The 25,464-nt window shown below is 41.9% G+C and overlaps 3 protein-coding genes across 3 annotated transcripts; all 3 read right to left on the reverse strand.

Moving 5' to 3' along the window:
• Positions 1 to 55: 55 nt before the first annotated feature.
• LOC135255483 (creatine kinase U-type, mitochondrial-like) lies at positions 56 to 8,825 on the reverse strand. Its single transcript, XM_064336715.1, has 9 exons — positions 8,559 to 8,825; positions 4,805 to 5,003; positions 4,206 to 4,301; positions 3,885 to 4,106; positions 3,551 to 3,636; positions 2,785 to 2,908; positions 2,206 to 2,340; positions 1,973 to 2,098; positions 56 to 1,451 (listed from the first exon to the last, which is right to left on the reverse strand). The coding sequence occupies exons 1-9, from the start codon at positions 8,705 to 8,707 to the stop codon at positions 1,338 to 1,340; spliced, it is 1,251 nt and encodes a 416-aa protein (XP_064192785.1). The 5' UTR covers positions 8,708 to 8,825; the 3' UTR covers positions 56 to 1,337.
• Positions 8,826 to 9,973: 1,148 nt separating this feature from the next.
• On the reverse strand, positions 9,974 to 16,149 carry LOC135255485 (treslin-like). Its single transcript, XM_064336718.1, has 3 exons — positions 13,555 to 16,149; positions 12,668 to 12,766; positions 9,974 to 10,811 (listed from the first exon to the last, which is right to left on the reverse strand). The coding sequence occupies exons 1-3, from the start codon at positions 16,121 to 16,123 to the stop codon at positions 10,684 to 10,686; spliced, it is 2,796 nt and encodes a 931-aa protein (XP_064192788.1). The 5' UTR covers positions 16,124 to 16,149; the 3' UTR covers positions 9,974 to 10,683.
• Positions 16,150 to 16,284: 135 nt separating this feature from the next.
• ticrr (TopBP1-interacting, checkpoint, and replication regulator) lies at positions 16,285 to 25,458 on the reverse strand. The gene is made up of 19 exons (XM_064337998.1): positions 24,353 to 25,458; positions 23,843 to 24,131; positions 23,406 to 23,647; positions 23,079 to 23,319; positions 22,447 to 22,591; positions 22,180 to 22,316; positions 21,607 to 21,801; positions 21,334 to 21,479; positions 21,147 to 21,247; positions 20,626 to 20,719; positions 20,107 to 20,189; positions 19,780 to 20,010; positions 19,545 to 19,632; positions 19,398 to 19,458; positions 19,173 to 19,295; positions 18,949 to 19,039; positions 17,729 to 17,787; positions 17,131 to 17,274; positions 16,285 to 16,424 (listed from the first exon to the last, which is right to left on the reverse strand). Exons 1-19 carry the CDS (start codon positions 25,028 to 25,030, stop codon positions 16,285 to 16,287), a joined length of 3,288 nt encoding a protein of 1,095 aa, XP_064194068.1. The 5' UTR covers positions 25,031 to 25,458.
• Positions 25,459 to 25,464: the final 6 nt, after the last annotated feature.

A 25,464-nucleotide genomic window follows, 5' to 3' on the forward strand; every position in this document is an offset into this window, starting at 1 on the left:
AACATTGGGCATTAACCGTAGAATGTATATTAAGACACTCAGAGAAAATGACAGCTTACTGTTACAGTGGAGTTTATTGAATACCAGTGTTTTCAGTCTGTGCATTTTTGGAATACATGATAAGTTGTTTAAACATATACAGTACATACTTGCCATAGTAGCCACAAAAGACGTAGGGTTTGACATTAACTTTTCTTTGAGTGGCCAAGCAAAATTTTGTTGTTTGGACAAGTAAGACGTTCTCTTAACTTGTCTTATTGGATAAGAATAAAATGATAGGAAAAGAAACTGATAAGGAAGCCACAGCCAGCTACTGCAAAGTCAGTAAATCTGTATTAGCACATTCTGTGGGCCAGCTGGATATCACTAACTGCAGTGCATCCTGCTCACACTATTGTCTAATGTGCGCTCAATCATTCTCTTATTTCATTCTCTTATAAGAGCTAGCAGCAAAAAGCTAAAAATTCTTCAAATAGACCATCTACCTAAAATTTTAAAAGATTCTGTTGATTATTTCTTCTCAAGAAAGAAGTAAAGGAACCACAAATGTTTGTGAGCTCTAAGATAACAGCACAGTTGTAGCAAGCAAGATACAGACATTTGCACATAGAACTAGTTTGAGCTACTGTAATTTGATGCATTTCAAGCTGATTGTTGTACACATGCAGAACATTTTATATAATTTTACATCAAACATCTATTTGAAGAATTTATGTTGCTAATTTGGTTTGAGTGAGTGCACGTTGTACAGAATGTGGAACGGCACCAGTAGCTATTCATAATAAAAACCACCAGCTACAGTACAGTGGGCTGTTTGTTTATACTTCTTTTTTTGCATTCCCTGTAAGTGCTCATTTAAAAACTATCATAAGCAAAAGGTTTCCTTGTACCAACAATGGGGTTTGTGGACATGGAAGCAACTGGTGTTAATTGGTAGATTTAGCTATTTAAGTGGGTGCAAGCTGAGCACATGTTGCTCCATTTTCATCACTTGGAATAAGCCTTAAATACAAGAGATCCATATTTAACCTGGCTTGCTCAATATTGTGAGGGAGGATACAACCTTATCAGTTCTTCTGCATTTGTATGGAGAAACTTGAATTTGACTTGACTATGATTGAAACAAGCAGGCACACACAGACACATTCAGTATTAATTCAATTCTAGAGTTCACTCAGAGAAAAAGGTACTCCATCAGTGTAAACATTACTCTGATAAAGTTACTTTTACACTAAGCATTTCTGCTGTGCAGGTGAGCTATAATCAGTCAGTGGCCCAAAGGATGCTTCAGAAGCTTAATATCAAACCCTAGGCCATTGGAACAAGCTGGCTGACCTCTACTTGAACTGGGGTATGGGTGGGGGGATTCGGATGTCCTGGCCCCTCTCCAGTCGCTTCTCACAATCGATCAGGTAGTTCACACCATCGATCACGATCTGGACAAGCTCAACCTGGAAAGACACAGGCAGTGAAGCTACACATCACAGCCTTTCGGTTTCTGCTTTCCACACACAAATGTTCTGTAACAGCAAAACTAACAGTGATGTTCTCTGTTGGATGGCTGGATTTCTTTTGAAATTCAGATGCTTGGTACTTTGTTGCACGTCGCTCTGGATAAGAGCGTCTGCCAAATGCCTGTAATGTAATGTAATGTAATGGTCTCCTAAATGAATGGGCTTCCATTTTATTACAAAAGGCAACAAAAATGATTAATTTGTTAGGAGACTCAAATCAAAGTTACTTACAATATAAATTTTGTTTCTCATTTTAAAATCCATATTGTTACTGAAGCATTATATGATGAGCATATAGCAGCAATTCCTCATCTGCAAACAGAACCTACAACTCTGGGCAATGAGTCCATCTCCTTAATCACTGCACTTTTAAAAAAAAGATCCATCTCTTTAATCGCTGTACTTAAAAAAAAAAAACAAAAAAGAAAAAAAGAAGGGGCAGCTGGGTTGCATCTCACCTCAGACTTGCCAAGTCGGTCGAAGTTGGAGATATCGAAGGTGCTGCCCACAGCAGCCGTGTCCACCCCCCCGGTGCCGCGCTTCTGGAGTCGCAGATTATCCAGGATCTTGGCAAAGCGAGGGTCCTGCGGCGAGACCGACGGGGGTGAGCAGCTCAGCACACAGCCACCCTGCCACCTGGGCCGCGAGCAGGTGCTCGTGCTCGCGCATCGAGAGAAGGGCTGAGCCGTACCTTGCTGAGGCGAGGCAGCTTGACGTGGACTCCGGCCCGCAGACCTGTTCCCAGGTTGGAGGGGCAGGTGAGGATGTAGCCCAGCTTCTCGTTCCACATGAACTCCCATCCCTTTTCCATGATCAGTCTCTCCACCTGGCAATGCCGACAGCCGCTCAGAGGGAGCAGTGCTTCGCAGGACGCAGCAGAAATTCCTTTTGTCCTACTGAACTGCAGTCATGTCTCATAAACTCTAATTGAAATGTAGCTTGGGACCTTCAGTACACTGCCATCTCAGATGACTAAGGATGTTATTTATTTTTGCAGACACAAGCACATGACATTTCATGAATCATGGTTACATTGAGGTTACCCGAAGATCAATACTGAAATGAATTGTGCTGTCAAAGGACGGGCTAAACTGAATCCTCATAATTATTTATTGGAATGTACTAATTATGTCAGCATCAAATAAGTGAATAGTCTTGCCTTGTAGTCTAGGATACTCATAATATACCAAATAGGAGGAGAGGTTTACTGCATACAGTGAATGAATTCTGTCTGAGACTAAACAGTAACCAAAAGTAACTGTGTCCTTACCTCTTTGAGTCCCATACAGAAGCGCTCAAACACCCTCTTCATGTTGCCTCCCTTCTCCATGGAGATGACCCTGGTGTGGTCCTCCTCATTGATCCACACCAGGAAGGTCTTTTCATTGTTATGCCTGCACGTGCCGAGGGCAAAGGGCAGAACAGAGCAGTGCCCACAGAGCTAAAATTAGGATTTGTGATCCCCAGATTCAGTGGACACCCTACTGAAAGGCTGTTCCTCTGTCTTCCATTAGCTTACAACAAAGAAATTCTGAGTCAAATAGCTAGTCATGTGTCCTTTGTGAACTCAAACAAACTCTAGGAAAACTGGAGAGTGAAATTGAAGAAATACGAGTGAAGGAAAAAACAGGATGGAATGAGATGGAGCAGATTTGGAAGGCAAGGTCAGACAGAGTGTGGGGGCGAATAATTGAGAAGTGCATTGGCATGCTGTCAGCATTGTGGAAAGAAGAGTCAGAAGGCATTGATGTTGGATCAGGGTATAGCAGGCTAGCAGCGCACAGTACTATTTATGGACCGTGGCGGTAAAAAGAGACAGACAGGGATGGGTTTTTTTTAAATGCACCTGTTCTTTCGTCGATGTCAAACAGAAACAAGCTAATGGTACAAATGGAAAAACAAAACACAAAAGTTAAGATATTCAGACAGAGTTAAGATATTCTTTGACAAAACAATTACCCATTATTCATATTGTGGAATATGCATTAATATATGCAGAAATAAATAAATAAATAAATAATCAATAATTTGTTTACCAGATTCCACGTGCATCTGGCCAGTCACGTGCCATCCCTGCACAGGTAAGGAGAGGGGAAACTGGCTTGTCAAACAGGAAGTGATCCTGTGTGGACACAAGTGAGGCATACAAATGTTTTATTAATGCAGAGCATGCATTTACAGTACATTCACCTTACTTTCAATACTGAAAAATTACAGCATTGATTTGATTTCTAGTCCTAGAAAAAAACCATGGAACACCAGATTAATTTTGACCCAAAATCAGGAGCAGCATTAGAGTAAGCTTTTCTTCACTGTTCTTACTCTTAGGACACCCCATGTAATAACAGATGCCATTGGGGGGGGTCTTACATCAATCAGTTGCTGCTGTTCCTGCTCGGTCATCTGAGAGAGGCTGTAGTATTGGCCCTTCAGCTCTCCCTGGAGCCCGTTGAGAGCATCCACCACCACCCGCTCCACCTCCCTGCGTTCGGCGCGCGTGCAGGCGGGGGGCAGACTCAGACCCCGAATGCTGCGGCCCGTCCGCACTCGGGACGACAGCACGTAACGGTCATCGAACAGTCCCGACCGTATCTGCCAGAGATCGAGACAGCGCAGTCGCACATTTCAATAATCTTTTCTGAGGAGTAAAAACAGATGCTACATTTTTAAGCTACCACCATTTCTACCCACCTTACTTGCGTCCAGATCAGTCGGGTGCGTCATTGTCGTAGGGTCATAGCCATTATGTCTTTCCTTGATGACAGGGTCAAATAGTTCAGCAAACACCTGAGGTAAACACAAACCACACCAGTATGTGTCAGAACATAGCACTAGGCCATTTCAGAGGTGCTTCATGGCAATTCAAAACCTTTAATATCCAACGGCATCATATTGTCACACTCAGTGTCGGTGAGCAGCACTGCCGCTGACCAGGAAATGGTATTCTTTGTATTGTACTAGGATTTAAACTCTGTCTTTAATGCTACAGTAGAAATAGATCTGTTTACAGTTCAAAATCTTCCACTGATTAGAGTTACTATACAACTGTGCGCCACTAATCTTACCCCCAAATTCTTAGCCGGCTTCCACAGTATACATTACCCTAAATATCTCAATTACAACCAGAAACAACCTTGGAGGTACTACAGCTAATTTAGTGGTGTCCTAAACTGCTTGAACATTCAATAATGTGGTTCCTTCAAGATAAAAACTGCTGGATATTCAATTTCAGGTACTGTGAATCTAAAAAAAAATGCTGAATACAATATTCTCATACTAACGTTCCTCACCTCATATGACTCTTCGTCCCCTGCCACCATGCCCACTGTCTTAATGAAAGGATGTCCAGGGTTGTCCACTCCAGTCTGAATGGCTTCATCTATAGTGTAGCCATTGGGTGTGGATTTGTCGCACAGCTTGGCATAGACAGCAGGAGTGAGGTGACTGGCCATACAGTTGTTATGTTTTCGTAAATCTGGATATTCTGCACTGTTGGGGAATGATCGTTGTTAATTCAATGAAGAGGCATAAAGAAGCAAAGCACATCATACCAGTGTCTGCCAGGGCTCTTAGGGTTACAATAGTTCCTTCCAATGACATGAATGTCCTCTGATTAGCAGATACTCTCTCCTATAGCACTGTCTGTCCTGTATGCGTTGTGTAAAATAGTCACTGGCTTGCAGGAATGAGGGGAGTGTGCCTGCTTTAACTAAGACACCCCTCAAATATACACTTTAAAATGTATTTACTACTCAACACAATGGGCTTTTATCACCCTGATTAATAATGCCATCTTTTGTTGAATGACACAGCTAACAACAAAATAACATTAACAACAGACTGTTCTGCCTGGCTCTCTCATCTGTAGTGCTGTATTGTAGTGTGAAATGGCCACGAGCTCAAAGATACAATAGCACGGCCCCACAAGGGCACTTCATTTAAGACGGAAATCTTAGAAAAAGCTAGGGCAGTTCCATGGCTTCTAACCACACTGCTGGAAGCACAGACACAAAATGCCTCAGGTGAATATCTTTAAGAAAGAGTTTTCGATGTTTCAACATTTATTTATATATTTATTCATCATGTATTTATGTGTTTAAGCATGTATTTGTTAGATTATTTATTTACTCTGTTTCAACATTTAAATTCATATTTAAGCATCAAGCAATCAATCAATCAATCAATCAATCAATCAATCAGTCATTCAATCAATCGCTCAATATTTATTTGTATAGCTCATTTCCTACAACTGAATGCAATGCGCTTCACATTGTAAAAAATCTACAAAAATCAATAAAAGAAATGAAAACAGTGAAACAATGAAAAAGCAATGAAACAATAAGCAGCCAAGACCAATCCGGTTCACCACCAGACTGAATACCACACAGTCTTATAAAAGAATGACAGCAGGACAGAATGAGACAGCAAATAAATAATGAATAATGAATGTTCCTGGGTAAAAGTGAGGCTAAAAAGGTGGGTCTTGAGGCGTTTAAAGATCTCTACCATTTCAGCTGCCCTTAGAGTGGGTGGGAGACTATTCCACTGGTGGGGGCCATATGAGCTGAAAGCTGCCTCACCATAGGATTTAGTCCTGGATTTAGGAATTATTAACAGCAGGGAGACAGAGGATCTGAGTGCTCTGCTTGGAACATATTTAAGAAGCAGATCCTTAATATATTCAGTAACATATCCATAAAACTACTTAATCTTAAAATAAGTTCTAAATTTAACAGGTAACCAGTGTACAGAATTTAAAACAGGAGTAATATGTGTTATCTCCCTGGTTTTAGTTAAGACTCTAGCAGCAGCATTCTGAATAAATTGTAGCTGACCTAATGCCTTTTTAGGAAGCCCAGAAAATAGTGTGTCACAATAGTTGAGCCCACTCATAATTATAGCATGCATTAGTTTCTCTGTGGCACCTTCAGTGAGAACAGGTTTGACTTTAGCAATGTTTCTCAAGTGGTAAAAGGTGGTTTTAGTCACATTCTGTTTGTGGCTCAAAGCCTAGATCACTGTCGAATATAACACCTAGGTTTTTAACACCTAGTTTTGATGTTCTGTGATAAAGGCTTAAAGTGTGCCATTATTTTCTTTCAGGAAGCCTTGGGTCCAAATACTAATATTTCAGTTTTGTCGTTGTTTACCTGAAAGAAGTTATGTGCCATCCAAGCATTACTGTCTGGGATTCAGCTGGTTAGTCAGAGTGTGGCAGAGATATAAAGTTGGATATCATCAGCATAGAAAAGGATGACATGTTTGCGATTGATGGTCCCTCATGGGAGCATGTACAGGTTAAAAAGGATGGGGCCTAATATTTAACCTTGAGGCGCACCACAAGTAAGGGTGACTTCCTGTGATGAATGATCTCCCAGACAAAGAAATTTTGGTTAGTAAGGTAGGACCTGAACAAATTTAAAACTGTGGCAGAGATGCCAACCTACATATGGAGCCTATTTAAAAGGATCTTGTGGTCGACAGTATCAAAAGCCAAGTGTTAAGATCAAGGGTTTCTTTGAATCAAGGTTGACTCAAGGTTAATATATAGTCTAATACTGATAGAATATCTCGTAAATCATAGCTGTTTTATGTGCCATGGAGGGGTGAGAGTACACAGGTTTTCATTACAACTAATCACTTTGTCTGCCGATATCACTAATTAACATACCTGCACACATAGAGGAGGGGACTCATTAGTGAAATCAGCAGGCGAAGTGATTAGTTGGAATTAAAACCTGCATACTCTTGCCCCTCCATGGTACATGATTAGGCACCACTGTTCTAAATGGATTCCCAAGCTCCTGCATTAAGTACTGATACACTGATGGTCCACGCTCAAATGCTGACTGTGCTAGTCCAAATGTAATCTGCCAACCCCAAGCTGGAAGTATTTTAATGGGCAGGCGAGACAGCAACTCCTGCAGTCTATATCTGCCATAGATATATATACTCTGTGGCCTCTGCCAGCTGCACAAAATATGCGGTCCTTCAGCACAATGGCAGCGCAGCTCAGCTAGTGGACAGCACAATTAAATAAAGTGGCAGTTGGTTGCATGTTTTTGAGAGGAAGCACGCACCAGTCAGCTTCTCTCAAAGAAATTTATTTGGGCAATGACAGGGGGTGGAGCTAAAAGGGTACAACAGGGAAAGATTTCCCAAGCACTAGGGGGTCCCGGGGGGCCCCAGAGACAGGGTGTTTATATGTGTATTGTATGTGTGTGTGCGTGTTGAGGAGGGAAGGGAAGGGGGGGGGGGGGGGGGGGGGGGGTACTTTCAGGTAGAAAGAGGTACTTTCTACCTGCAATTATTAACAAAAAATAATTGCAGGTAGAAAGTAAAGGACATTATTAATGTTGCCTAATGTCTGTATTATAAATGAAAGCTATAAATGAATACAGCTAGTCTTCCATGATTTAACACATCGACGAATATTATGAAAATACGTGATCTACATGCCTGCGTCTGACGCATGTGTTGCTGTGTTTATAAACAGGATGTGCATTCAGCAGGACTACAGCAGAACGCTTATGAGAAGCTCCATTGATTTGATGCAATTTTAAATCCTTCATTTTATTCTCCAGTTTATTCTAAACCAGTAAATTATAATATTGCTATATGAAGCACATACTTGACAGAATTCATTGAATTTTGTAGCAGCCTATCTTTGGACCAGAAAAAAACCGCTTCAACGCAGACCCACAGTACAAACAGAATATGATTATTCTTCTTGTTCCTGTTATTAAAATATGGAGGCATTTTAAATTTCTTTGCATTTCTAAGCGCAGTTATATAGCATTTATTTTCCCCATTTGAATAACGTGGAACGAATTATTCCGCACTATCTCACCCCCCATTCCCCCGCCCGCCTGCTCCCCCAAAAAAACAGTTATTATGGCAGGCAGTTCACAAAGTAAGAATGTTCGCGACAACGTACCTACAATTTGATAAGGTTAAATTGTTCAGGGGTAAATAAAAAGCGACCACTAAGGCCTAATTGAAGAACTATAGACGCTTGGTCGGACGTAGGAGATAACGGGTTACCTGGCGGGGTACCTTCTCCTAACAAGGGATCCAGCGTCGACATACTCCTTGTTTAGAAATAGCCCAGTCGTTATGGAGCCCGCTCCCACTAACGAGAGGATACGAATGCTTCTTTTATAAGAAAAAATCCTGGCGAAAGTGCTTGCCATTTTATTTGCAATGACCGACAGCCAGGAGATCGGAAGATGCAGCGAAGGTGTACAGCAGGATTGAATCCGAATGTGAACTGAGGACACGGCAGCCTACGTGATGCGACTACTAAATAAAGCCGAGTGGTGTGATCAGTACCCAAGGAAGTCAAACACTGCAGCAGGATTGAGATTTCCATTTAATAGCCATTAATCCACATATAACTGCACTGTATAATGTAGCCTACGCAATATTCTGCAAAACATTAGCTACTGTTACACTGAAGCGGTAAGAAATGACTTATCAAATGATAAAAACATCTGAATGTTATCTAAATGTAATGAATTGTTGACAAGAGTGGGGAAAGGGAAATATAATCTAGATTTATGTAAGACCTCCCTTATTCGACTTCAGAATACAAGCTAGCCTACCGTATGACTATTATTTTCTGCAACGAATATACCAAAATCTACTTTGGTATACACCTGAAATGCAGGCCTAACGCGATTAAGGAAATTAGGTCATTTCTAATTGTGTAAACTGTATGTGAGAATATTTATGTTGCTGTATCAAGCGATGCCAAAAGACTACATTTATATGCAACATTTTCGTGATGTTAAGGAAGACGATTAAGGATAAAGACTTTGAAATAGGTTTGTTGATATTCGCTGTATGGTCATCAAAACAAATTCTAAAAAAAGGCCCAAGGATTATTCCCAAGGAATGCATTTTGACTGGCCCACATGATCGTCTGGCTCACTGCATGGAGTCCATAGACAAGCCACCCATGGAACAGGGTTAACAGTAGTTATGTCATTGACCTTTACTGCAGGCTTGAGGACTACTCCTTTATGACTCAGGCTTCAATGCTTTCATGAACTGACATATTTGGATTGCCATTTTTGTCTTGACTTATGTCCAAGTTGGTAGTCATCACTTCCTGAATGGGTTGCACTATTCATATCAATGTTCAGTTGCTGTACTTCCTGTAAGTCATTGCATGCAGTATACTGATATGGACAGAATGAAGTAACCTATACAGTGTGCTCTATTCTTTTTAATTAACAAATGAATGGCACTTGACAGCTATTCTGTTGTTGCAATGATGGAACCATTTCCTGAGATCTGGGAGGACCTCCTCCAGTGATCTTAATCTGTGCCATATTATTATTACTGTGTTATTGATTTTTTTTTGGTCCTGACATGTTCTGCTAATCTTCACCCCCCCTCACAAAATAAAAATGACCTACAAATTCTTGAACACGTTTACATAAACAGGCATTAAATAAAAATGTATATATATTTATTTTTGAAATTATTTGCAGCAATTATTTGCAAATGTATTTGATACTGTACAAGTAAACACCACCTCCTTTTTGAACAAAAACAATAAAAACAGTGTATTTCCACACAAACAACTAAAAAAAAAAAAACCATCTTATTTAGCTTAATCTCCATCAAGGTTTAAGAACATTTTGAGCAAATAAAAATTTTCTTCAATTGTTACCCAGTTGTTCAAGGTTAGATTTTCATTGTCTGAGCAAAGCGTCTATATTTCAAAGCAGGAAGCCAGAAATATGCATGCATGCATCTAGACAGGATGCACTATCAGGCAGTTTTTAAATTGATTATGTAATTAAATTTCATAATCTTTCAGATTAATAAGATTAAAGGATTCATCTGTTGAGACATAACCAAACACCTAAGCAGCACTTGATCACAACAGAAATGTGACATTTTGATACAGGCACACACTTTTTTGGCCCTGTGATAATTACTGTAAAACTTTTAAGTCCCTGCTGATTGCCAATTCAAATACAACAGACTTGTCTTACAAATGAAAAAGCAAAATACCTAAAGGTATCACATGCAGTAATTAATGGACAGACTGGTTCATAGTCCTCAAAACAATACACCTGCCATTATGTACAATGTTTCTGGTAAATGAAGCAGGTAAAATAAAGAACCAGAACTTTACATTATAAACATAAACATGTCAATCCAATAGTCTCTTCCTGCTGTAGGTCTTGCTGGAAGCCCGGCGTCTGGGAGGTCGACTGAATGGGGACAACTCTGGTTCAACATTGGCCACCTTATGAAGGTGGCTCCCAGATTCTGATTCATCTGGGAAAAAAAGCACATTTGTTTAGAGTTCAATTATTTATTACACATTTCCATACAGCAAGTGCTGCTTCTGAAATACCAATGACTTCATACCCATACTTTCGGTGGACCATTACAGGAATGGCCCAGCGGAATATGCATTATAATTTCTGAAGAGGAAAATGTTAAAACGTTTTACACTTTTAAACACACCTAAATGTGGGTGATGGTCATTATTATCTGGTAAATGGACTGCATTTATATAGCGCTTTTATCCAAAGCGCATTACAATTGACGCCTCTCATTCGCCAGAGCAGTTAGGGGTTAGGTGTCTTGCTCAAGGACACTTCTACATGCCCAGGGCGGGGTTTGAACCGGCAACCCGACTGCCAGACAATTGGTCTTACCTCCTGAGCTGTCGCCCCAACTTGCACCTAAACTGAGTTCGCCTACTGTTTTTTCGTCCAAAATGGTTTTTAAAAAATTATTTATTGACAGGTTCTTACATTATTTCCAATTTTGAATTTAGGAATAGTCTAGAAGCTTCAAGGAAAAAAGTTTTCTATATGAATTTTTTGTAAATAACAGATCTTATAAAGACTATAAACAAGCAGTCTTTTCTTGCAATCAGACTAACCATTCAGTCAGTTTCTTAAACCATTGCATTAACACTAATGTAACAAATGATAAACAGTTTAGATTTTTCCTGCACAGGATAGCTATGGCAAAAAAGACTTGCAAATGCATAACCCAAACAAACAATTCAAACATATTCAAGTAATCCACGCAATTTCATTAAATTTTTTCCAAAATCCTAAGCACAACTAGTTCTAAGGTTTAAAAGCTTGCAGGAAAGAAGTGAATTACTATGCTGAACTTTCAGTCAATTTAGAGTATAATCTTTTGACTTGTGCACCTGCTATTACATAACAGGCTGAAAAACTGATCAATGCCAAATGTGCAGAAACATTACATAGTGCAAGCAGTGACAGAAGTTACATTGTTACAAGTGCAATCATCCAGGTATAGCTTACAGCACTTGCATTTCACACAAAATAACCATTATGCCATTATCAGATACATCAGAAAAGTATTTTTTTGGCTGTACCGGTCCGTTTAGAAAGACCCACCCCTAGCAAAAGAAACATGGGGAAATGGGTGGCCTTGAAAATTATTGGCACTTATACACATAGTTCTATAAATGCAAGTATTCCAAGGTATTTTCTAAGATTACAACGGTGCTATGACCCAGAATTGAACCAAAACAAAATAATTACTCCTGTTTCTTTGAGCCAATTATCTTCCAGTGTCTGACATTTGTGTTGCTTACTGATCATAATATTTAAACAGCTGTTGGTAACTCTTCAAAGAGAAAGCGCTCTATTGGAAAGAAAAGTTGAAAGATGTCAAGTGCTCTAGCTAGCTTTTTAAAGATAATGCCTTTGTTTTCTGTGCGTGCCAACATTGTAGTGTGGCTAATTAAAACTCTGGAACATCAAACAAAAAAGAAAAAAATGTTACTGCATGCGGTAAAGGAGACTAAGTACTGCTGCGGTAAGGCTATAATCTAAATAAATAAGTGCATTAAAAGTTAGTTTGTGATGAATTACCTTTCCCGCAGCAAGCCCTCAATGGCGAGCTTATTTCATTCCACGTCTGTTACAAGTGTCATAATAAATTTATGAACAATATAACATTTATTTGGCCATTATTAAAAGTTGGCTTACTATGGCAAAAAGGTTATTTATATCAGAAAGCAAGTGAATTGCTATAAAACACAGATTTTTAAAGGTTCTACATTCCAAAGACGCAGCATTCCATTGGCTAGCATGACCCCTGAACAACACCCATGCATTGCATTTGTCATTTTAACTCACCTCTTTGTTTCTTTCCTTTGTATAACATGGGGGACTGAGTCAGAGCCAGTATGCCGCTTGCAGACACTGGTTTCCTCACCTTTGTGTTGGGGGGAGTCCCTGCTAGAGAGGAGGGGGGAAATAATAAAACAAAAAATAAGGGTTTATCGCCTATAAATAAAAAGCCCAAACAACTGTTTTCAGACATCAGAAAGGACGGCGTTTCCTTAAGAGGTTTCTTAAAGGAATATAGCCTATTAATTCCCTCACAAATCCTGTTTTTGGTGCCCCCCCAAAAAAAACGAAGAAAACAACAAAAACACAAACAAAAAAACCAAACACACACTCACAAGGGATTTTTCTAACCACACAGCAAATTAAATTGCACTCTCTGTGGGAAAACTTGCCACCTACCTTCGTAAATTTTGGCAGTTTTGTGTCTTTAAATTATCGCATAGTTCAGCATTATATTACACATAAAAGGGAAGCCATTACATTTACAGTGATTTTGAATTGCATAGGCTACTTTTCAAAGTTCACTGTAAATGATGTATTTTCTCAGTCCCTCTGCATCTAATAAAAGACTGATCAGTGCAGCCAAACTCAACACCAGGAGAGAAAGAAAATTTGCAGACCTAAAAACATCCTGGATTAAAAGGAATCGCATGATTCTCTTTTTAATTTTTTGCAGTATTTTGAAGACTGCCTTCTCAGATTCTTGCTTTTCTGTCAAATGATTCACTTGTTAAAGTTTTCTTTTTCCAATTTGTGGCATCAATAACAATCATAGACTTTATTCAGACTTCAGCTCAAATAACCCAGTGTTTCCAAGAATGTCGAGATGAGGAAATCTGACCTACACAATCACCCTGCAAAAACAGCAACAGCAGAATAATAAAAATTCCTACCTGAAAGGACAGAGCCCTCTCCTGGAAAGCATGGCAGCTTATCATCAAATGTCTGCGACTGGAGGCCAGCAAACTGGCCGGAGAGCGTTTCTGTTATCCCCACATCCTCCAGTCTATCATGCTGGCTTTTATCAGCCATATTGGCAATGAAAGCTTCCTTATCTCCTTGCTTCCTGGACCTGAGACCTGCCACCTCCGTGGATAACAGGTCACCACCCGATTCCTTGTACTCATCGAGTCTGTAAATACCCTCCAGTTCTGCATCCTCCTTCAGGTCGTCCAATTCCTCTACTGTACGGTCACCACTGACATACTTTTCCTTCACCCCCACCACCTCATTCCTTGCTCTCTTCCTGCGAGGCCAGTTATCGAGGTTTTCAGGGGTGTATCGCCCCCTGCTCTGAGGCGAAGGTGTCCAAGAGGCAAGTTCTCCTGCCCCTGACGGCGATGGTGTACTGGCTGTGTTCCCTGTGGGTGTGTAGGACTGGCATATATAAGTCTGGACACCACCTTTCCCTGGGGTGCTTTTGGCAGGTGTTGCATGGGTACAGAATGATGGAGAGGCATAACCTGCATCCCTGTGCTTGCCACAGTGTGAAAGTGGACTATCAACTCTTGGGGGTTTTACAGACACAGGTCCATAGGTCCCTAACCTTGTGCTGCTCTCAGCTGCATCTTCCTGAGCACTAAAGGAGTCTGTTCGTTTGAACCTAAGCTTGGGCAGGCCAGAAGCCTGCATCTCCAGCTCTACCTGATAAGTAAGGGCATCAGGGGTACTTGGCTTCTGTTGCCTGCGGAGTTTTTCTGAGGCACAAGGAGTAGAGAACTTTGGACCACCCTCTGGTCTCCCAAGACGTGCTGCAGCAGCTCTCTGCTGACGATCTGGTGTCCGACGCAAACCATAGCTCTGTCTAAGAGTTGACGAGGAGGGTAGAGGCGGAGTGGCTTCATCTTTGACCACGGACGATTTGGAAGGTTTCCTTGAAAAGGTGACATTCATCTTTATACCTCCAGACAGCTGGGTTTTCACTACGGAGGCATTGCAAATGTCAATGCTGTCATCATCTGTGGTGACTATGCTGAATTGGGAGGAATCAAGCTGCTGAGAACTTGACTGAAAATCTGCTTCCAATTCTCCCTGAGAAAGTTGCGAAGAGATTGACTGTCGTGTACAACCAGCAACAATGTCCCTCGCCACCTCAGCTAACTCAATGGCTTGTATTTGATTGACAGTATTTATTGGATCACTGTTGCCGGGTAGAGATTGCGAACTTGCATGTCGTTTAATCGTACCCCGTGTGATCCGACCTCTCTCATTTACAGCCTTACATTCAGAGGAAAAGGAGCCTGAGGTGACAATGGCCTTCTCACAATGGGTTCTGTCAGATGTTTTTACTAAAATTTCAGTTTCTAGCAATTTAAAAGCCCTTTTCCTGGGTGTGGTCTTGGTCTTCTCAGGAGTCAAGACATGAACTCCAGGAAAAACATCTTTAGCTGGGGTTCCTTTGGATCTTGTGAGAATCTGATTAGTGGGTCCTGGACTTTTCAGTGGAGTTCCTGAGGAGGGTGTTGGAGGAGAGTAGTGATCAGGAGATGATGAAGCTTCCCCCATCTGTAGGTCAGGGGAGTTGAAGTTCCCTTCTGAAGTTAAAAAGATAAGGTCTCCTTTTCCTGTGGTGCTAAGCTTTCTCATTTGCCTCTCTGAAGACCTCCGAGGCATTTTTGTTCTTGTTTCTGTACTGCTCAACCTGGGGTTTTCAGGAGTTCTTGATGGAAGAATACCAGGAGAATTAATGGTTTTATCAGGGGTTTTATACAAACCACTCTTATTCAGACCTTTGTGTGGACTGCTAAATTTTTGGGGGGTTTTTAATAGCATAGGAGAACCACGCCTAGACAAGCAAGGGGAATCTGGAAGTTTAAATGCTGCATCTCTTCGTTCCAATCGCATTTCCCCTGGAGATGGTGACCAAGTAACGCATTTTCGTGGGGTTCTGGAGTAACTTTCTGAGTTTCCATGTGGGACATTTGATCCTGCCCTCACTGAAGGCTGCAATAGATTTTTCACTGGTGACTGCACCGGACTGTCTTTCTGAGATGTAGCCAACGTGAGTCGGACACTGGCAGGAGATCTGAAAGGACTTCCTCGCAGTTTCCTCCCCGTATCTCCTAATGATGTCACGTGACACTCTGTGTGGCCAGCACCTGACATCCTGGGTAATGCAGGAGAAACCTCCCTTGAAGGTGCAAGAGGTGAGATCCTGGAGGGTGTGGACAAAAATCTCCTGGATGGTGTACGAGGTGACTTGGAAAGTTCTTGCGGTGACGTCTGGGAAGGCGTAGGAGGTGATTTCATGGCAAGTGCCCGAGGCGTGTTCCTGGAAGGTCTATGAGTTGAATTCCTGCATGGAGTACGAGGAGACTTCCTGCATGGAGTATGAGGAGACGTCCTGCATGGTGTTCTAGGAGACTTCCTGCATGGTGTACTAGGAGACTTCCTGCATGGTGTACGAGGAGACTTGCTAGGCGTCCTGCCACCACATATAGATCTGCTAGGTTTGTGAGCCATTTTCCTTGGAGTCCTCTTTGGACTCTTAAAAAGGAAGTAGTAAAAAAAAAAAAAAGGAAACTTCAGTTAGAATCAGGAAACCAATAACAGTTTATAACAGTGCATTTAAATATAAAGTTGCCTGTACTTGCTTCAGTTAAAAACAAATTCACAAAATTGACTCAAGAGGACAATACCTCAAAAACTTGTCTCCTGGCACTCTTCCGACCAAAGGATTCTAGTAAAGCAGATTGCTTGGGTGACTCCGTCGCACCAAACAGGAGTCGCACTGGAGATCTGACCATCTTAAAATTGAAGTCACCTAGAATAACAATCGAGCAAGTCTCAATACAATTACACAAATTTACATTACGTTAATACATTTACACATCCACGTATTATGCCACAGAACTTAGAAGAAAGGGGCTAAATGAGTTCTTATTGTAATCATACTTTTCAGGATAATGTGGGCATTGCAAACTGTGAGGACAATTTCTCTTTACAATATTTACACACTGTAAATATTGCATGCAAATTATTATTTTAAAAACACGTAAAAAAGGTCCCCACAAACCACCTATAAAGATCCTCCTATTTTTCAGTCTTCCTAAAAGAAAAAAAATCTTTTCAATAGGTATCAAAAAGACAATGCTGTATCCATCAGTTATGTCTTTCGTAACCTACCTACAGTTTAAAATAAGCAATGCTGAGAAAATGTTGAATCAGCTAATACAACCATATTCCATATCTCAAGGGTAAAAGATTACATGCTTATTATTAAAGCCTATATACATCAAGTTTGGTGCAGCCTACTCCACGTACACTTGTTAAATTGCTATTGTGACTTAAAAATGGAACTATTGAAAAGTGACTTTCTGCTTAGAATTATGGGGGGGGTGACTTACACAACAGCAATGGGTGCAGGAAACAATGTTATGGTAAAAAGAGGCAGGCCTAGAGGCAATTACCATTGTTAAACATGTAACTGAAAATAGGCCTCATAGAAACCACACGTTTTCACAGCTCACCCAGTTTGCTGTCACTGATGGCGAGCTGTGAGGAGGACATAACTCTTTCCACATTTCTTGAACTCATCTGAGAGCTGGAGTAGAAGGAGCTGGAATGCCTTCTAGTGAGGGACAAATTCTTTATCCTTGGACTCCTCCTCAAATCTGCCAAGAAGTTCAAAGAAAACAGGGCTTATAGAAATTAGAGAAAAAAATGTTGCATCGTGAGGTACAACATGTAAGGAAGCATTTTGAGAGGGTTTAGCAGTTCATTCACACTACAGAAAGATGTAGCTGCTAGCTGCAGGCTCACTCTGGGCAGGGTGAGCCAAACACCATAGATATCACCAGCCCAATACTGGAATACATTTAGATGTGTCCTGTTGTGGCAGGGTGGGTGCAAGCTGGTCAACATTCAACATTAGTTGAAATATCACTGTGTACACCTAGCTATTCCTAATGCAAAAACAGGTTATGACAGGGATGATTCTCCTCAACTCTCTGGCAGTGCACTGAGTAGCCTTTAGAGCACAGTGCTTCAGCTGCAGTGCTACAAGGGGGAACAAAATACTGCTGAAAATCCATAGCAGGAAGTAAGGCTGAAATTTTGTTCACTTACCACTTGCCAATTTGGCAGGAGATTCTTCCACAATGCACATGTCAGAGGGGTCAGACTTCCTGTGTTAGGACGCACACCAAAAACAAATTTAGCATAGATATACATTTGTTTTTAGGAAAACTTTCATACAAAGCCAAAGCCACCAAAACATTGCCTAGCAAAAAGAAAGACGTGTACTGTAAAAAAAAAAAAAAAAAAAACCCATCAGATACACCAAACAGCAGAAATATCTGAGAGGTGAAGGAATGCATGTAGAGTCTTATGCAGAGCTATTGGAACAGGATTCATTTAATGTCATCTCTGTTATACGACACCAAAATAATGTATTAACCTTTCCTCAGTGCTAACGGTTATACATAAAAGGTGACTGCAAATAATCCGCCAGTAGTATGGCTCTATGCGGATTGCTATCCACCATGGTAGACCCGGACGTGCCTCTGCCGTGTGTAGCCTGCATAAAAACTATTGTGTATTTTGCCATGACACTAGTCTATAAGCAAGTGACTAAAGGAGCACATATCCTAAGTTCTATGTTTATGTTGGGACCCTGAAAATGCTAGGTGTGCAGCAATAACAGTCAAAAAGGAATGGCAGGTTAAAGTGAATGTACAGTAGTTCACTACCGTGTGTGCAATAATAGCAAAATACAATGGTGCAAAGGTGTGCGTGTAGTGAGATGGCTATACGAGAATGTGCTCAGGATTGCAGAGTCCCCCCAAACCATTGCACTTTCCCCTTATATACCCAAAGATTAAAGGAAAACCCCAAGTCATCAACTGAACACACAACCATAACAAAAAAGTACATCAAAGATCCTGCTTGCGCCATCTCTGTAAGCATCCCACACTGGGTTAACCTTTGTATCTGACAGGGTGCTGACCCAAAGATACCAAGATCTTTAGCCAGCACCCCACCACCAAAGACACCAACTTGTCCTCCATGACAGTGGCTTTCCAACAATACCAAACATGATTACATTGTTTTATAGAGAACATAAGGCTTGCATACTGCTGATCCAGCAGGATGTTTTGCAACTGAGCACTTTGTTCCTTCATCACACCAGCTAACTCCCTGTCCACATAGTAAACACAGTCTGTTTTCCTTTGGGAGGGGGGGTCTTACAAGGGGTGCACTTCAGTAAACCACCTTACAGTATTTACACTAACACCATTGAGAAATGACTATTATAATATACCGCTTTACAGGGAAGATAAACAGACCTTCCAGTCTTCTGCCTGAGCAGCAATCGATTGGACACCTGCTTGTGAAGGGGCGTCTCTGCAACATTCTTTGTCAACAGTGCATGTCCACCTGAAACAACAGAAAAGGAAAGGTACAGTCAGTGTAAATCAAGCAGCTGATATTTTCAGTCACTACATTACACTGTACATATCCGCCTTCAATGCTGCTGCGTTAAATACAGTAAGAGCACACAAATCATTACCGCTGCCATCTTTCAAGTGTGAACGCTTGCGTTTCACTCCCTCCACAGCCGACACAGACTGGCTTCGTGGGAGCTTAGCTTTGGTATCCTGATTGAACAAGTTCCTTCTGACCTTTGTGACTTCTGCAAAGAAACATAAAATAGAAATGTGACATGAGATGACAGTTGACAGATCAAAACATCTATATTATAAATTGAAATTTCAGCTGAGTAAATGTTGCTCACCTTGTACTGCCTGCTTTTGAGGTGGTGGCAGCTCCAGGGAAGGTTTTTCCACTGGCTTTGCCTACAAAATTGAGGGATAGACGAAAGGTCATGAAAAAACAAACAACTTGAACATTATTTTCAGGGTCCGTGGGCATTCATACCTACCGCCCTAGTGGATTTCCTAGGCATTTCAATCTGACGGAGACTCTGAGATGCATCGCTCATGCTTTGGTGTCGTGTAAGCATACCGCTCCTGAAAAGCAGTGAGAGTCTCTTAGCCAGGGTATTCTATAGCGTTTAGCATTAGAACATATCTCCTGCAGGTGGTTCGGTGCGGTGCCTCCCGGAGGCGATGCCGGGCCTCCTGTGGCTCACTCTGCTCCCACCATGCGGGACTCACCTCCTCCTCTTCTTCGCCGATCGATCGCGCAGCTCCTCCAGTCGCCCCCCTGCGTCTGAGGCCGCGCTGTGGGCAATGGACGGCTGGGAGGCAGCAGGGGAGACGCTCTCCTTCGCTATGGAGTCGTCGCTGAGGAAATCGGAGGGGAGGACTGCGGCGAGCGCTTCAGGAAGCTGGGTCCCCAGGCTGAAGTACATTTCCGCCAGAACTTTGGGAATCGCCGTCATGTACCTACAGCCCAAGACAAGCAAGCTGGTTAAGGACGAATCCACAGGCATATATTCCTCTCACCTCAATCAATTCTAAGAAGTCATTTAAAAAACGTACTCTGGAAGGACTTCATCTTCAAGGAACTTTGTTAGGTAAACAGGATCTTTTGTTAAGGAGATTATACGCAACATATCTGCAACCTGGCAGAGGGAGAAAAAAAAAACAATCAAACAAAGACAAGGAGCAGCACACAAGACTTAACTCTTTTTATCCAAACTGGATTTCTTTATTGAGAATAGAAATAGACACAATGAGGACTGAGGATAGTAATCAGTACTGCAGAAGGAATATTATTTGTTATTTACTTTGTTGGTACTGTTAACTGGGGCAATGCAAGAACTTACATTTTTAATATATCCATTTATACAGCCATAAACACTGAAGCGATTTATGTCAAGTAGAGCAAAATCTTGTTTTTAATTCTTCTGAAGTGGCACTCATCTGGTTACGAGTCCAGCTGCTTCTATAACCCGACACACTATTGCCAATTAGAATGGAGGAAGTCACCAATATGGCTATAATTTTGTCGAGCCTGAGGCATTTATTATGTCATAGTACACAGAGTTCATTGCTTACCTCCTCAACCATCTGTTCTTGGCTCTGGGAGTCAGAATGCACTGCAGGAAACTGCCTACACATCCCCAGCCTCAGCACAGCCTGCAGCTGGCATCTGTGGAGTACAGCTCCCTCAGTGACGTGTCAGGAAACATAAAAGCTCCTGATATACGAGTTATACGCTGCGGGGCCATTTCTGAAAAGGTGCCTATTTTATGCAATGATTTTTTTTGCCATGTACCGCTGAAGTGAAGGCTTTATCAATCTCAGAATATGTTAAATCAATTGGTACACGACAACTGTGTGCATTGCCCACGTAGTACAAAATTATTTCAATGGTTTTGTCTGAAAAACAAGAAATTTAGCACTATACGTTTTGTGTAAAGATGTGTTATAAGTTACTTCATTAATTTGGTTGTCACCAATAGAATATTGTTGGGTTGCCATAGAATATTGTTGAGTTGTGAACAATCCCTGGGTATATATTTACAGTGAAAAAGTTTACCATTAGAAAATGAACAAAAAATAATAAGAAAACTCACTCTCTGACTTTGCTTTCATCATCGACTGCATTTCCATAAAGCTCTCGTATGCACTTGCCAGATTTCAGCAGGTTCTGCCGTACAAAGAGCGAGGAACGCCCCTGTAAACCACAAAAGCAGACACTGTAGATGATGCACAGACGAGACCTGTGAAGGTAGGCTGAAAGATCCCCAAATCTTGACTAACCTCATGGTCTTGTGTGGGTTTCAGGAATTCATTCACATGGGTGAGGAAATTCTTGACTTGGGTGACAAGGGAACAGTCTCTCTCAGCTACCGCTTTCTGATAAGCCAGTGTCACATATGATAAAAGCTCTTCCACACTGTTGAACTCTGAGAAATAAGCACATCAGCAAGAACATTGATACTCCACAAGGTCAAAGACAGTTGATATTCCACAATATTAAATACAGCTTGTCTGTTTCAGTCTGCTGAGCTCGTCTGATGCGATGACACTCACGCGCACTGCTGGAGCCTGCCTTGGCTCTGTCCCCAGATCGCCTCTTCCCTAATTTAGCTGGACCCCTCCCGCTCCCTGAAGGCTCCTCTGTCCGGCTCTTTTGAGCCTTTGCGTTGAGCCGCGCCACGTTCAGCATCTGCAGTGAACGGCTCATCGTCTTCATCTTCTGCCTCACGGGAGTGCGCTGGGCACCGCCTGCAGACACAGCCAATTTTTTAAAACCAACAAAAATGAGCCACATATAGCATAGCATTAATCAAAGACCCGTCCTGGATTCAATTTCAATCAACATTTTTATCCTTAACATTACAGCCACCAGTTTGTCTCCCCTTGTATTCTAGCATGGTATTCTAGCATCCAAGAAAACCAATGCTCATGAATTTTGTTAGCTTGTATCATATTTTTTACAACATTCCCACCCACTGAAAAGCTACCACCAACCAAGGTTGTGCCCGTTGTTAAGGTGTTAAATGAGTAATGACATGGTTATGGGCCTCAGTTAGACAGATATCTCTGTAGGCACATAAAGACAGCTGGTTTCCCAGGCACACATTTTTGGTGCACTGAACTTACGTTTCTTGCCCTTCTGTTTACCGCATGCCTCAGCAGTCATTCCCTGGTACAGCTCTGACAGGGAGCTGGTCAGGTCTTGCTGTGGGTCTAACATTTCATCTACAGCCTCGTTTTCCTCAGGCACAGCATGCAGCAGCCTACACATTGTACAAAACCACAGGAGAAAGCCCACTCACTTAATACTGCTCAAACCACTTGTCAAGAAAACCATAAGTATACAATGCAAAGCCGAACAGTAAATGATTGTATTCTATCAGAAAAACATACCTCATAGATTCCATTAGATGGGAGCTGACTCCTGATTGATCGGACTGAGGAAACCATCCCTCAACCACACTTGCAGTTTTTGGGCATGACCAATGATTGAGCTCCTGCTGTGCCCACTCAGGAACAAAAGATTGCACTGCTTTGGCTGCAAAAACACAGAATACGTACACGACGAGTTGAGTTCAAGCTTATCAATATACTACAGTGAGGTACTGAAATTAATGACAGCCATAAAGCCTATGTATACCCTGAAGTCAAAAATAACAAAACAACAACAGCACAACAACATTATTATTATTAAGCAGCTAGGTGGTAACAGGTGGTGTAACAAGGCAGTCTCCATAAGGTCCACAACATGCATTTTGAGTTAAAGAAAGTTCAACAGCATTCACAGTACTTCATTTATTCAGTTTAATTAGCTCTCATCATGGCAGGTGTGAGTAAAGGCACCTACAGTAAATGAGGATTTTAAGGTACATTCCACTTTCTAATCACACCTCAGTCCCTCCATCACTGAAATAAATGCTTCACAGCATCATGGCCTGTAATACAAATGAGAGCCCACTCCAAGGGCTTAAGAGCTTAAGCTGCAACTTCAGATTCAGAATGATGACATGGAGATGATTACCCACCTGCCTCACCAGTGTCATCCTCGTCATCATTCATGATGTCATACACAACACTGAGAACACTGCTGACAATGTCAGGCAAGTCAGCAGAATTATCTGTGGTTGCCGGGGAGGTGATATGAGCTGACATGATGTCTTCATCGTGAGCAACTTGAGGCTGGACCATAATGAGCAAGGCGGTGGACGCAGAGAGAGGGGAGAGCACGGCAGTACGTGAACGGTCTTCATCACTAACCTCGCAAAACTGAAAAACACAAAACAACAGTCAAGAGGAAGGCTAAACCTGCCTGGGCATGTGACCGCAACATGGGCGAACACAAAGACCATTACCATGTGAAGGGACTTAGCAGACAGCTCGCTCAGAAGATACCGCAGCTCTATGCCGTCCTGAGCATTCTGTGAAGCGCCTATGGCATGCTGCAGCACCCAGCACTCCGTAATACTGCCCGTAAGGGGCAGAGAGCTCCAGCCCTGGAGAACGCCCTTCAGAGTGATGCTGATGGGATGGTTGAACATCGTCTGCCGACGGGCCATTGGCTCAACAGAAACGCTGCAGCTTTTCGAGTTCCCATCTGCAAATGTGTTACATAAGGAAGCATATAATACAGAACCCAGAAAGTGATGGCGGGCAAGATTTCGTAGACAGTCAATTACATGCGTGAAAACATCCAGACCATTGTGAGGAACAAATATACTTGTCAGAAAATACCTGCAAGACTGTAGACTGAGGCCTACAAGATAAAAGCACAGCTGACTTGTTCTCTCACCTTCTCCCCAGCATAGGACTCCTTCCATGGTGGGAAAGGCCAAGCGATGGGTCTGCTCTGAGGACAAGATGTACCCAAAGCTAGAGTCAAAAGGAAAGACATCTCTTCCCTCGATGGTGGGAGGAGCTGATGGGCCACATGGGTCCGGTCCTGGAAACCTCCCCAGATCAGTGCCTTTGTTCGAGGCAGAGAAGCAGAGCAGCACACCCAGGGGAATCAGGCTTCCACCAACCTGTCTCAGCGATTCAGACAGTGCTGTGCAGCCAATCTGGTCTGCCTTGTTCTGCACCTGTACCATCAAATAAAGCAAACTTTGACAACACGCACTATAGCAATAAACTTTAAACTTAAAGTTTAAACAAAAGACATATAAACTTATGTTTTACTTTTGTTGCAATGGTCATCAAAACGAGTTTATGTACATGTAAACAAAAATCCAGACAACCTTTACAGAGAGGGAAAAAAGTTTGACAGCTACAGCCCCCCACCCCCCTACAGTGAGTAGCTTACCTGACTGTAGTCACTGGAATCCACCCAGTGAAGGACCACTTGATTATGGATCATCATATCGCGAAGGGCACAAGGCAGAATACGTTCAGCAGTGTCTCTCATGTCATTGCCCGAAAGTGACAAGAAGTCTTCCAGCTCAGCTCTGGTGTGTGGAGCTTCCGAAACAAGGAACAATACATTTCTACCGTTGACTGACACATCATCATCCAGGGGAACAGTCTTACCAGGTCGACTCGACCTTCTTGGTCGCAAAGTCAATTTTGTTGGAGAAGTTATATCCGGTCGGTCCCACTGGAAATCAAGTAAACTTTCTTTCACAGCAGTTTGGACAGAACCAGCCAAATGTGGAAACTGCCCTGATGACAGTGAGAATGCAGTTATCTTTGTTTTCTCTTCTAGTCTTGCATTCAACTCGGCCTCGAAATCCTCGAACGTTTTCTCCAGAACTTCTTTGAAGTCAGATCCTCTTGATATAGCATTAGAATTTCTCAACTCTTGCGAGCAAAAAAATGTGTACCCCCACCTTATCTTATCGAACCCGAACCTGCAGCCGAAATATAATAAAATTCTCAGTACACCGTGTTTCAATAAATTAAGTTTTAAACTGCTGGGATACGAGTCGCACTGTCGCCCACCCTGATCAATGTCGATCACAAATACTAGGTTATGTGATGCCATTTTGGTTAGCTTGTTCCCTTAGCTAGCCAGCTAGCTGAAATATATATATTTTTTTTAAACGTTTTTTTCTTCACTTGCGGTATTGCTAGCCAGTCAGCCAGCGATTTGCTAGCGAAAGATACATGTTCGAGTGAAAAGATGTAAAACAGTAAAACAGAGTTGATTCGGTAATTATGTAAAGGTTAGACAAAAACAACAAATTAACGTTAAGAGACAAGTAGTTTGTGTAACCCTCATCAACTCGCTAATCCGCACTTTCTTCCATGTTCGCCATTTTGCTTTCTCTCTGTCCCCTCAACTCTTCGCGCTTCGGATTCGAGTTCCCACCCTCATGCTGTTATTGGCTGAAATATTCAACACACTCCGACCCATAACGATTTGGATTTGGAGAGTTTCTCCCCTGTTCTTAACGTTTTCTCTGATTGGATGACTTA

The sequence above is a fragment of the Anguilla rostrata genome, chromosome 5, assembly GCF_018555375.3.
Source record: "Anguilla rostrata isolate EN2019 chromosome 5, ASM1855537v3, whole genome shotgun sequence".
NCBI classification, from domain to species: domain Eukaryota; kingdom Metazoa; phylum Chordata; class Actinopteri; order Anguilliformes; family Anguillidae; genus Anguilla; species Anguilla rostrata.

Bases quoted from the DNA above. Each gene is read 5' to 3' on its own strand.
- ticrr (XM_064337998.1), bottom strand. From the start codon at position 25,030: ATGGCATCACATAACCTAGTATTTGTGATCGACATTGATCAGGGTGGG. The intron at 21,248-21,333 runs GTTAGTCAAGAT...TGTGGTTTACAG, and splicing joins AACCCACACAAGACCATGAG to GGGCGTTCCTCGCTCTTTGT. The intron at 19,633-19,779 runs GTGAGTCCCGCA...ACTGCTTTTCAG, and splicing joins TCGGCGAAGAAGAGGAGGAG to GAGCGGTATGCTTACACGAC.
- LOC135255483 (XM_064336715.1), bottom strand. From the start codon at position 8,707: ATGGCAAGCACTTTCGCCAGGATTTTTTCTTATAAAAGAAGCATTCGT. The intron at 2,909-3,550 runs GTAAACAAATTA...CGGCACGTGCAG, and splicing joins CCAGATGCACGTGGAATCTG to GCATAACAATGAAAAGACCT. The intron at 1,452-1,972 runs GTGAGATGCAAC...GTGTCTTTCCAG, and splicing joins ACCGACTTGGCAAGTCTGAG to GTTGAGCTTGTCCAGATCGT.
- LOC135255485 (XM_064336718.1), bottom strand. From the start codon at position 16,123: ATGGCTCACAAACCTAGCAGATCTATATGTGGTGGCAGGACGCCTAGC. The intron at 12,767-13,554 runs GTAGGAATTTTT...CCTCTCTAGCAG, and splicing joins AGAGGGCTCTGTCCTTTCAG to GGACTCCCCCCAACACAAAG. The intron at 10,812-12,667 runs GTGAGTTAAAAT...TTTTTTTCCCAG, and splicing joins CAAAGGAAAGAAACAAAGAG to ATGAATCAGAATCTGGGAGC.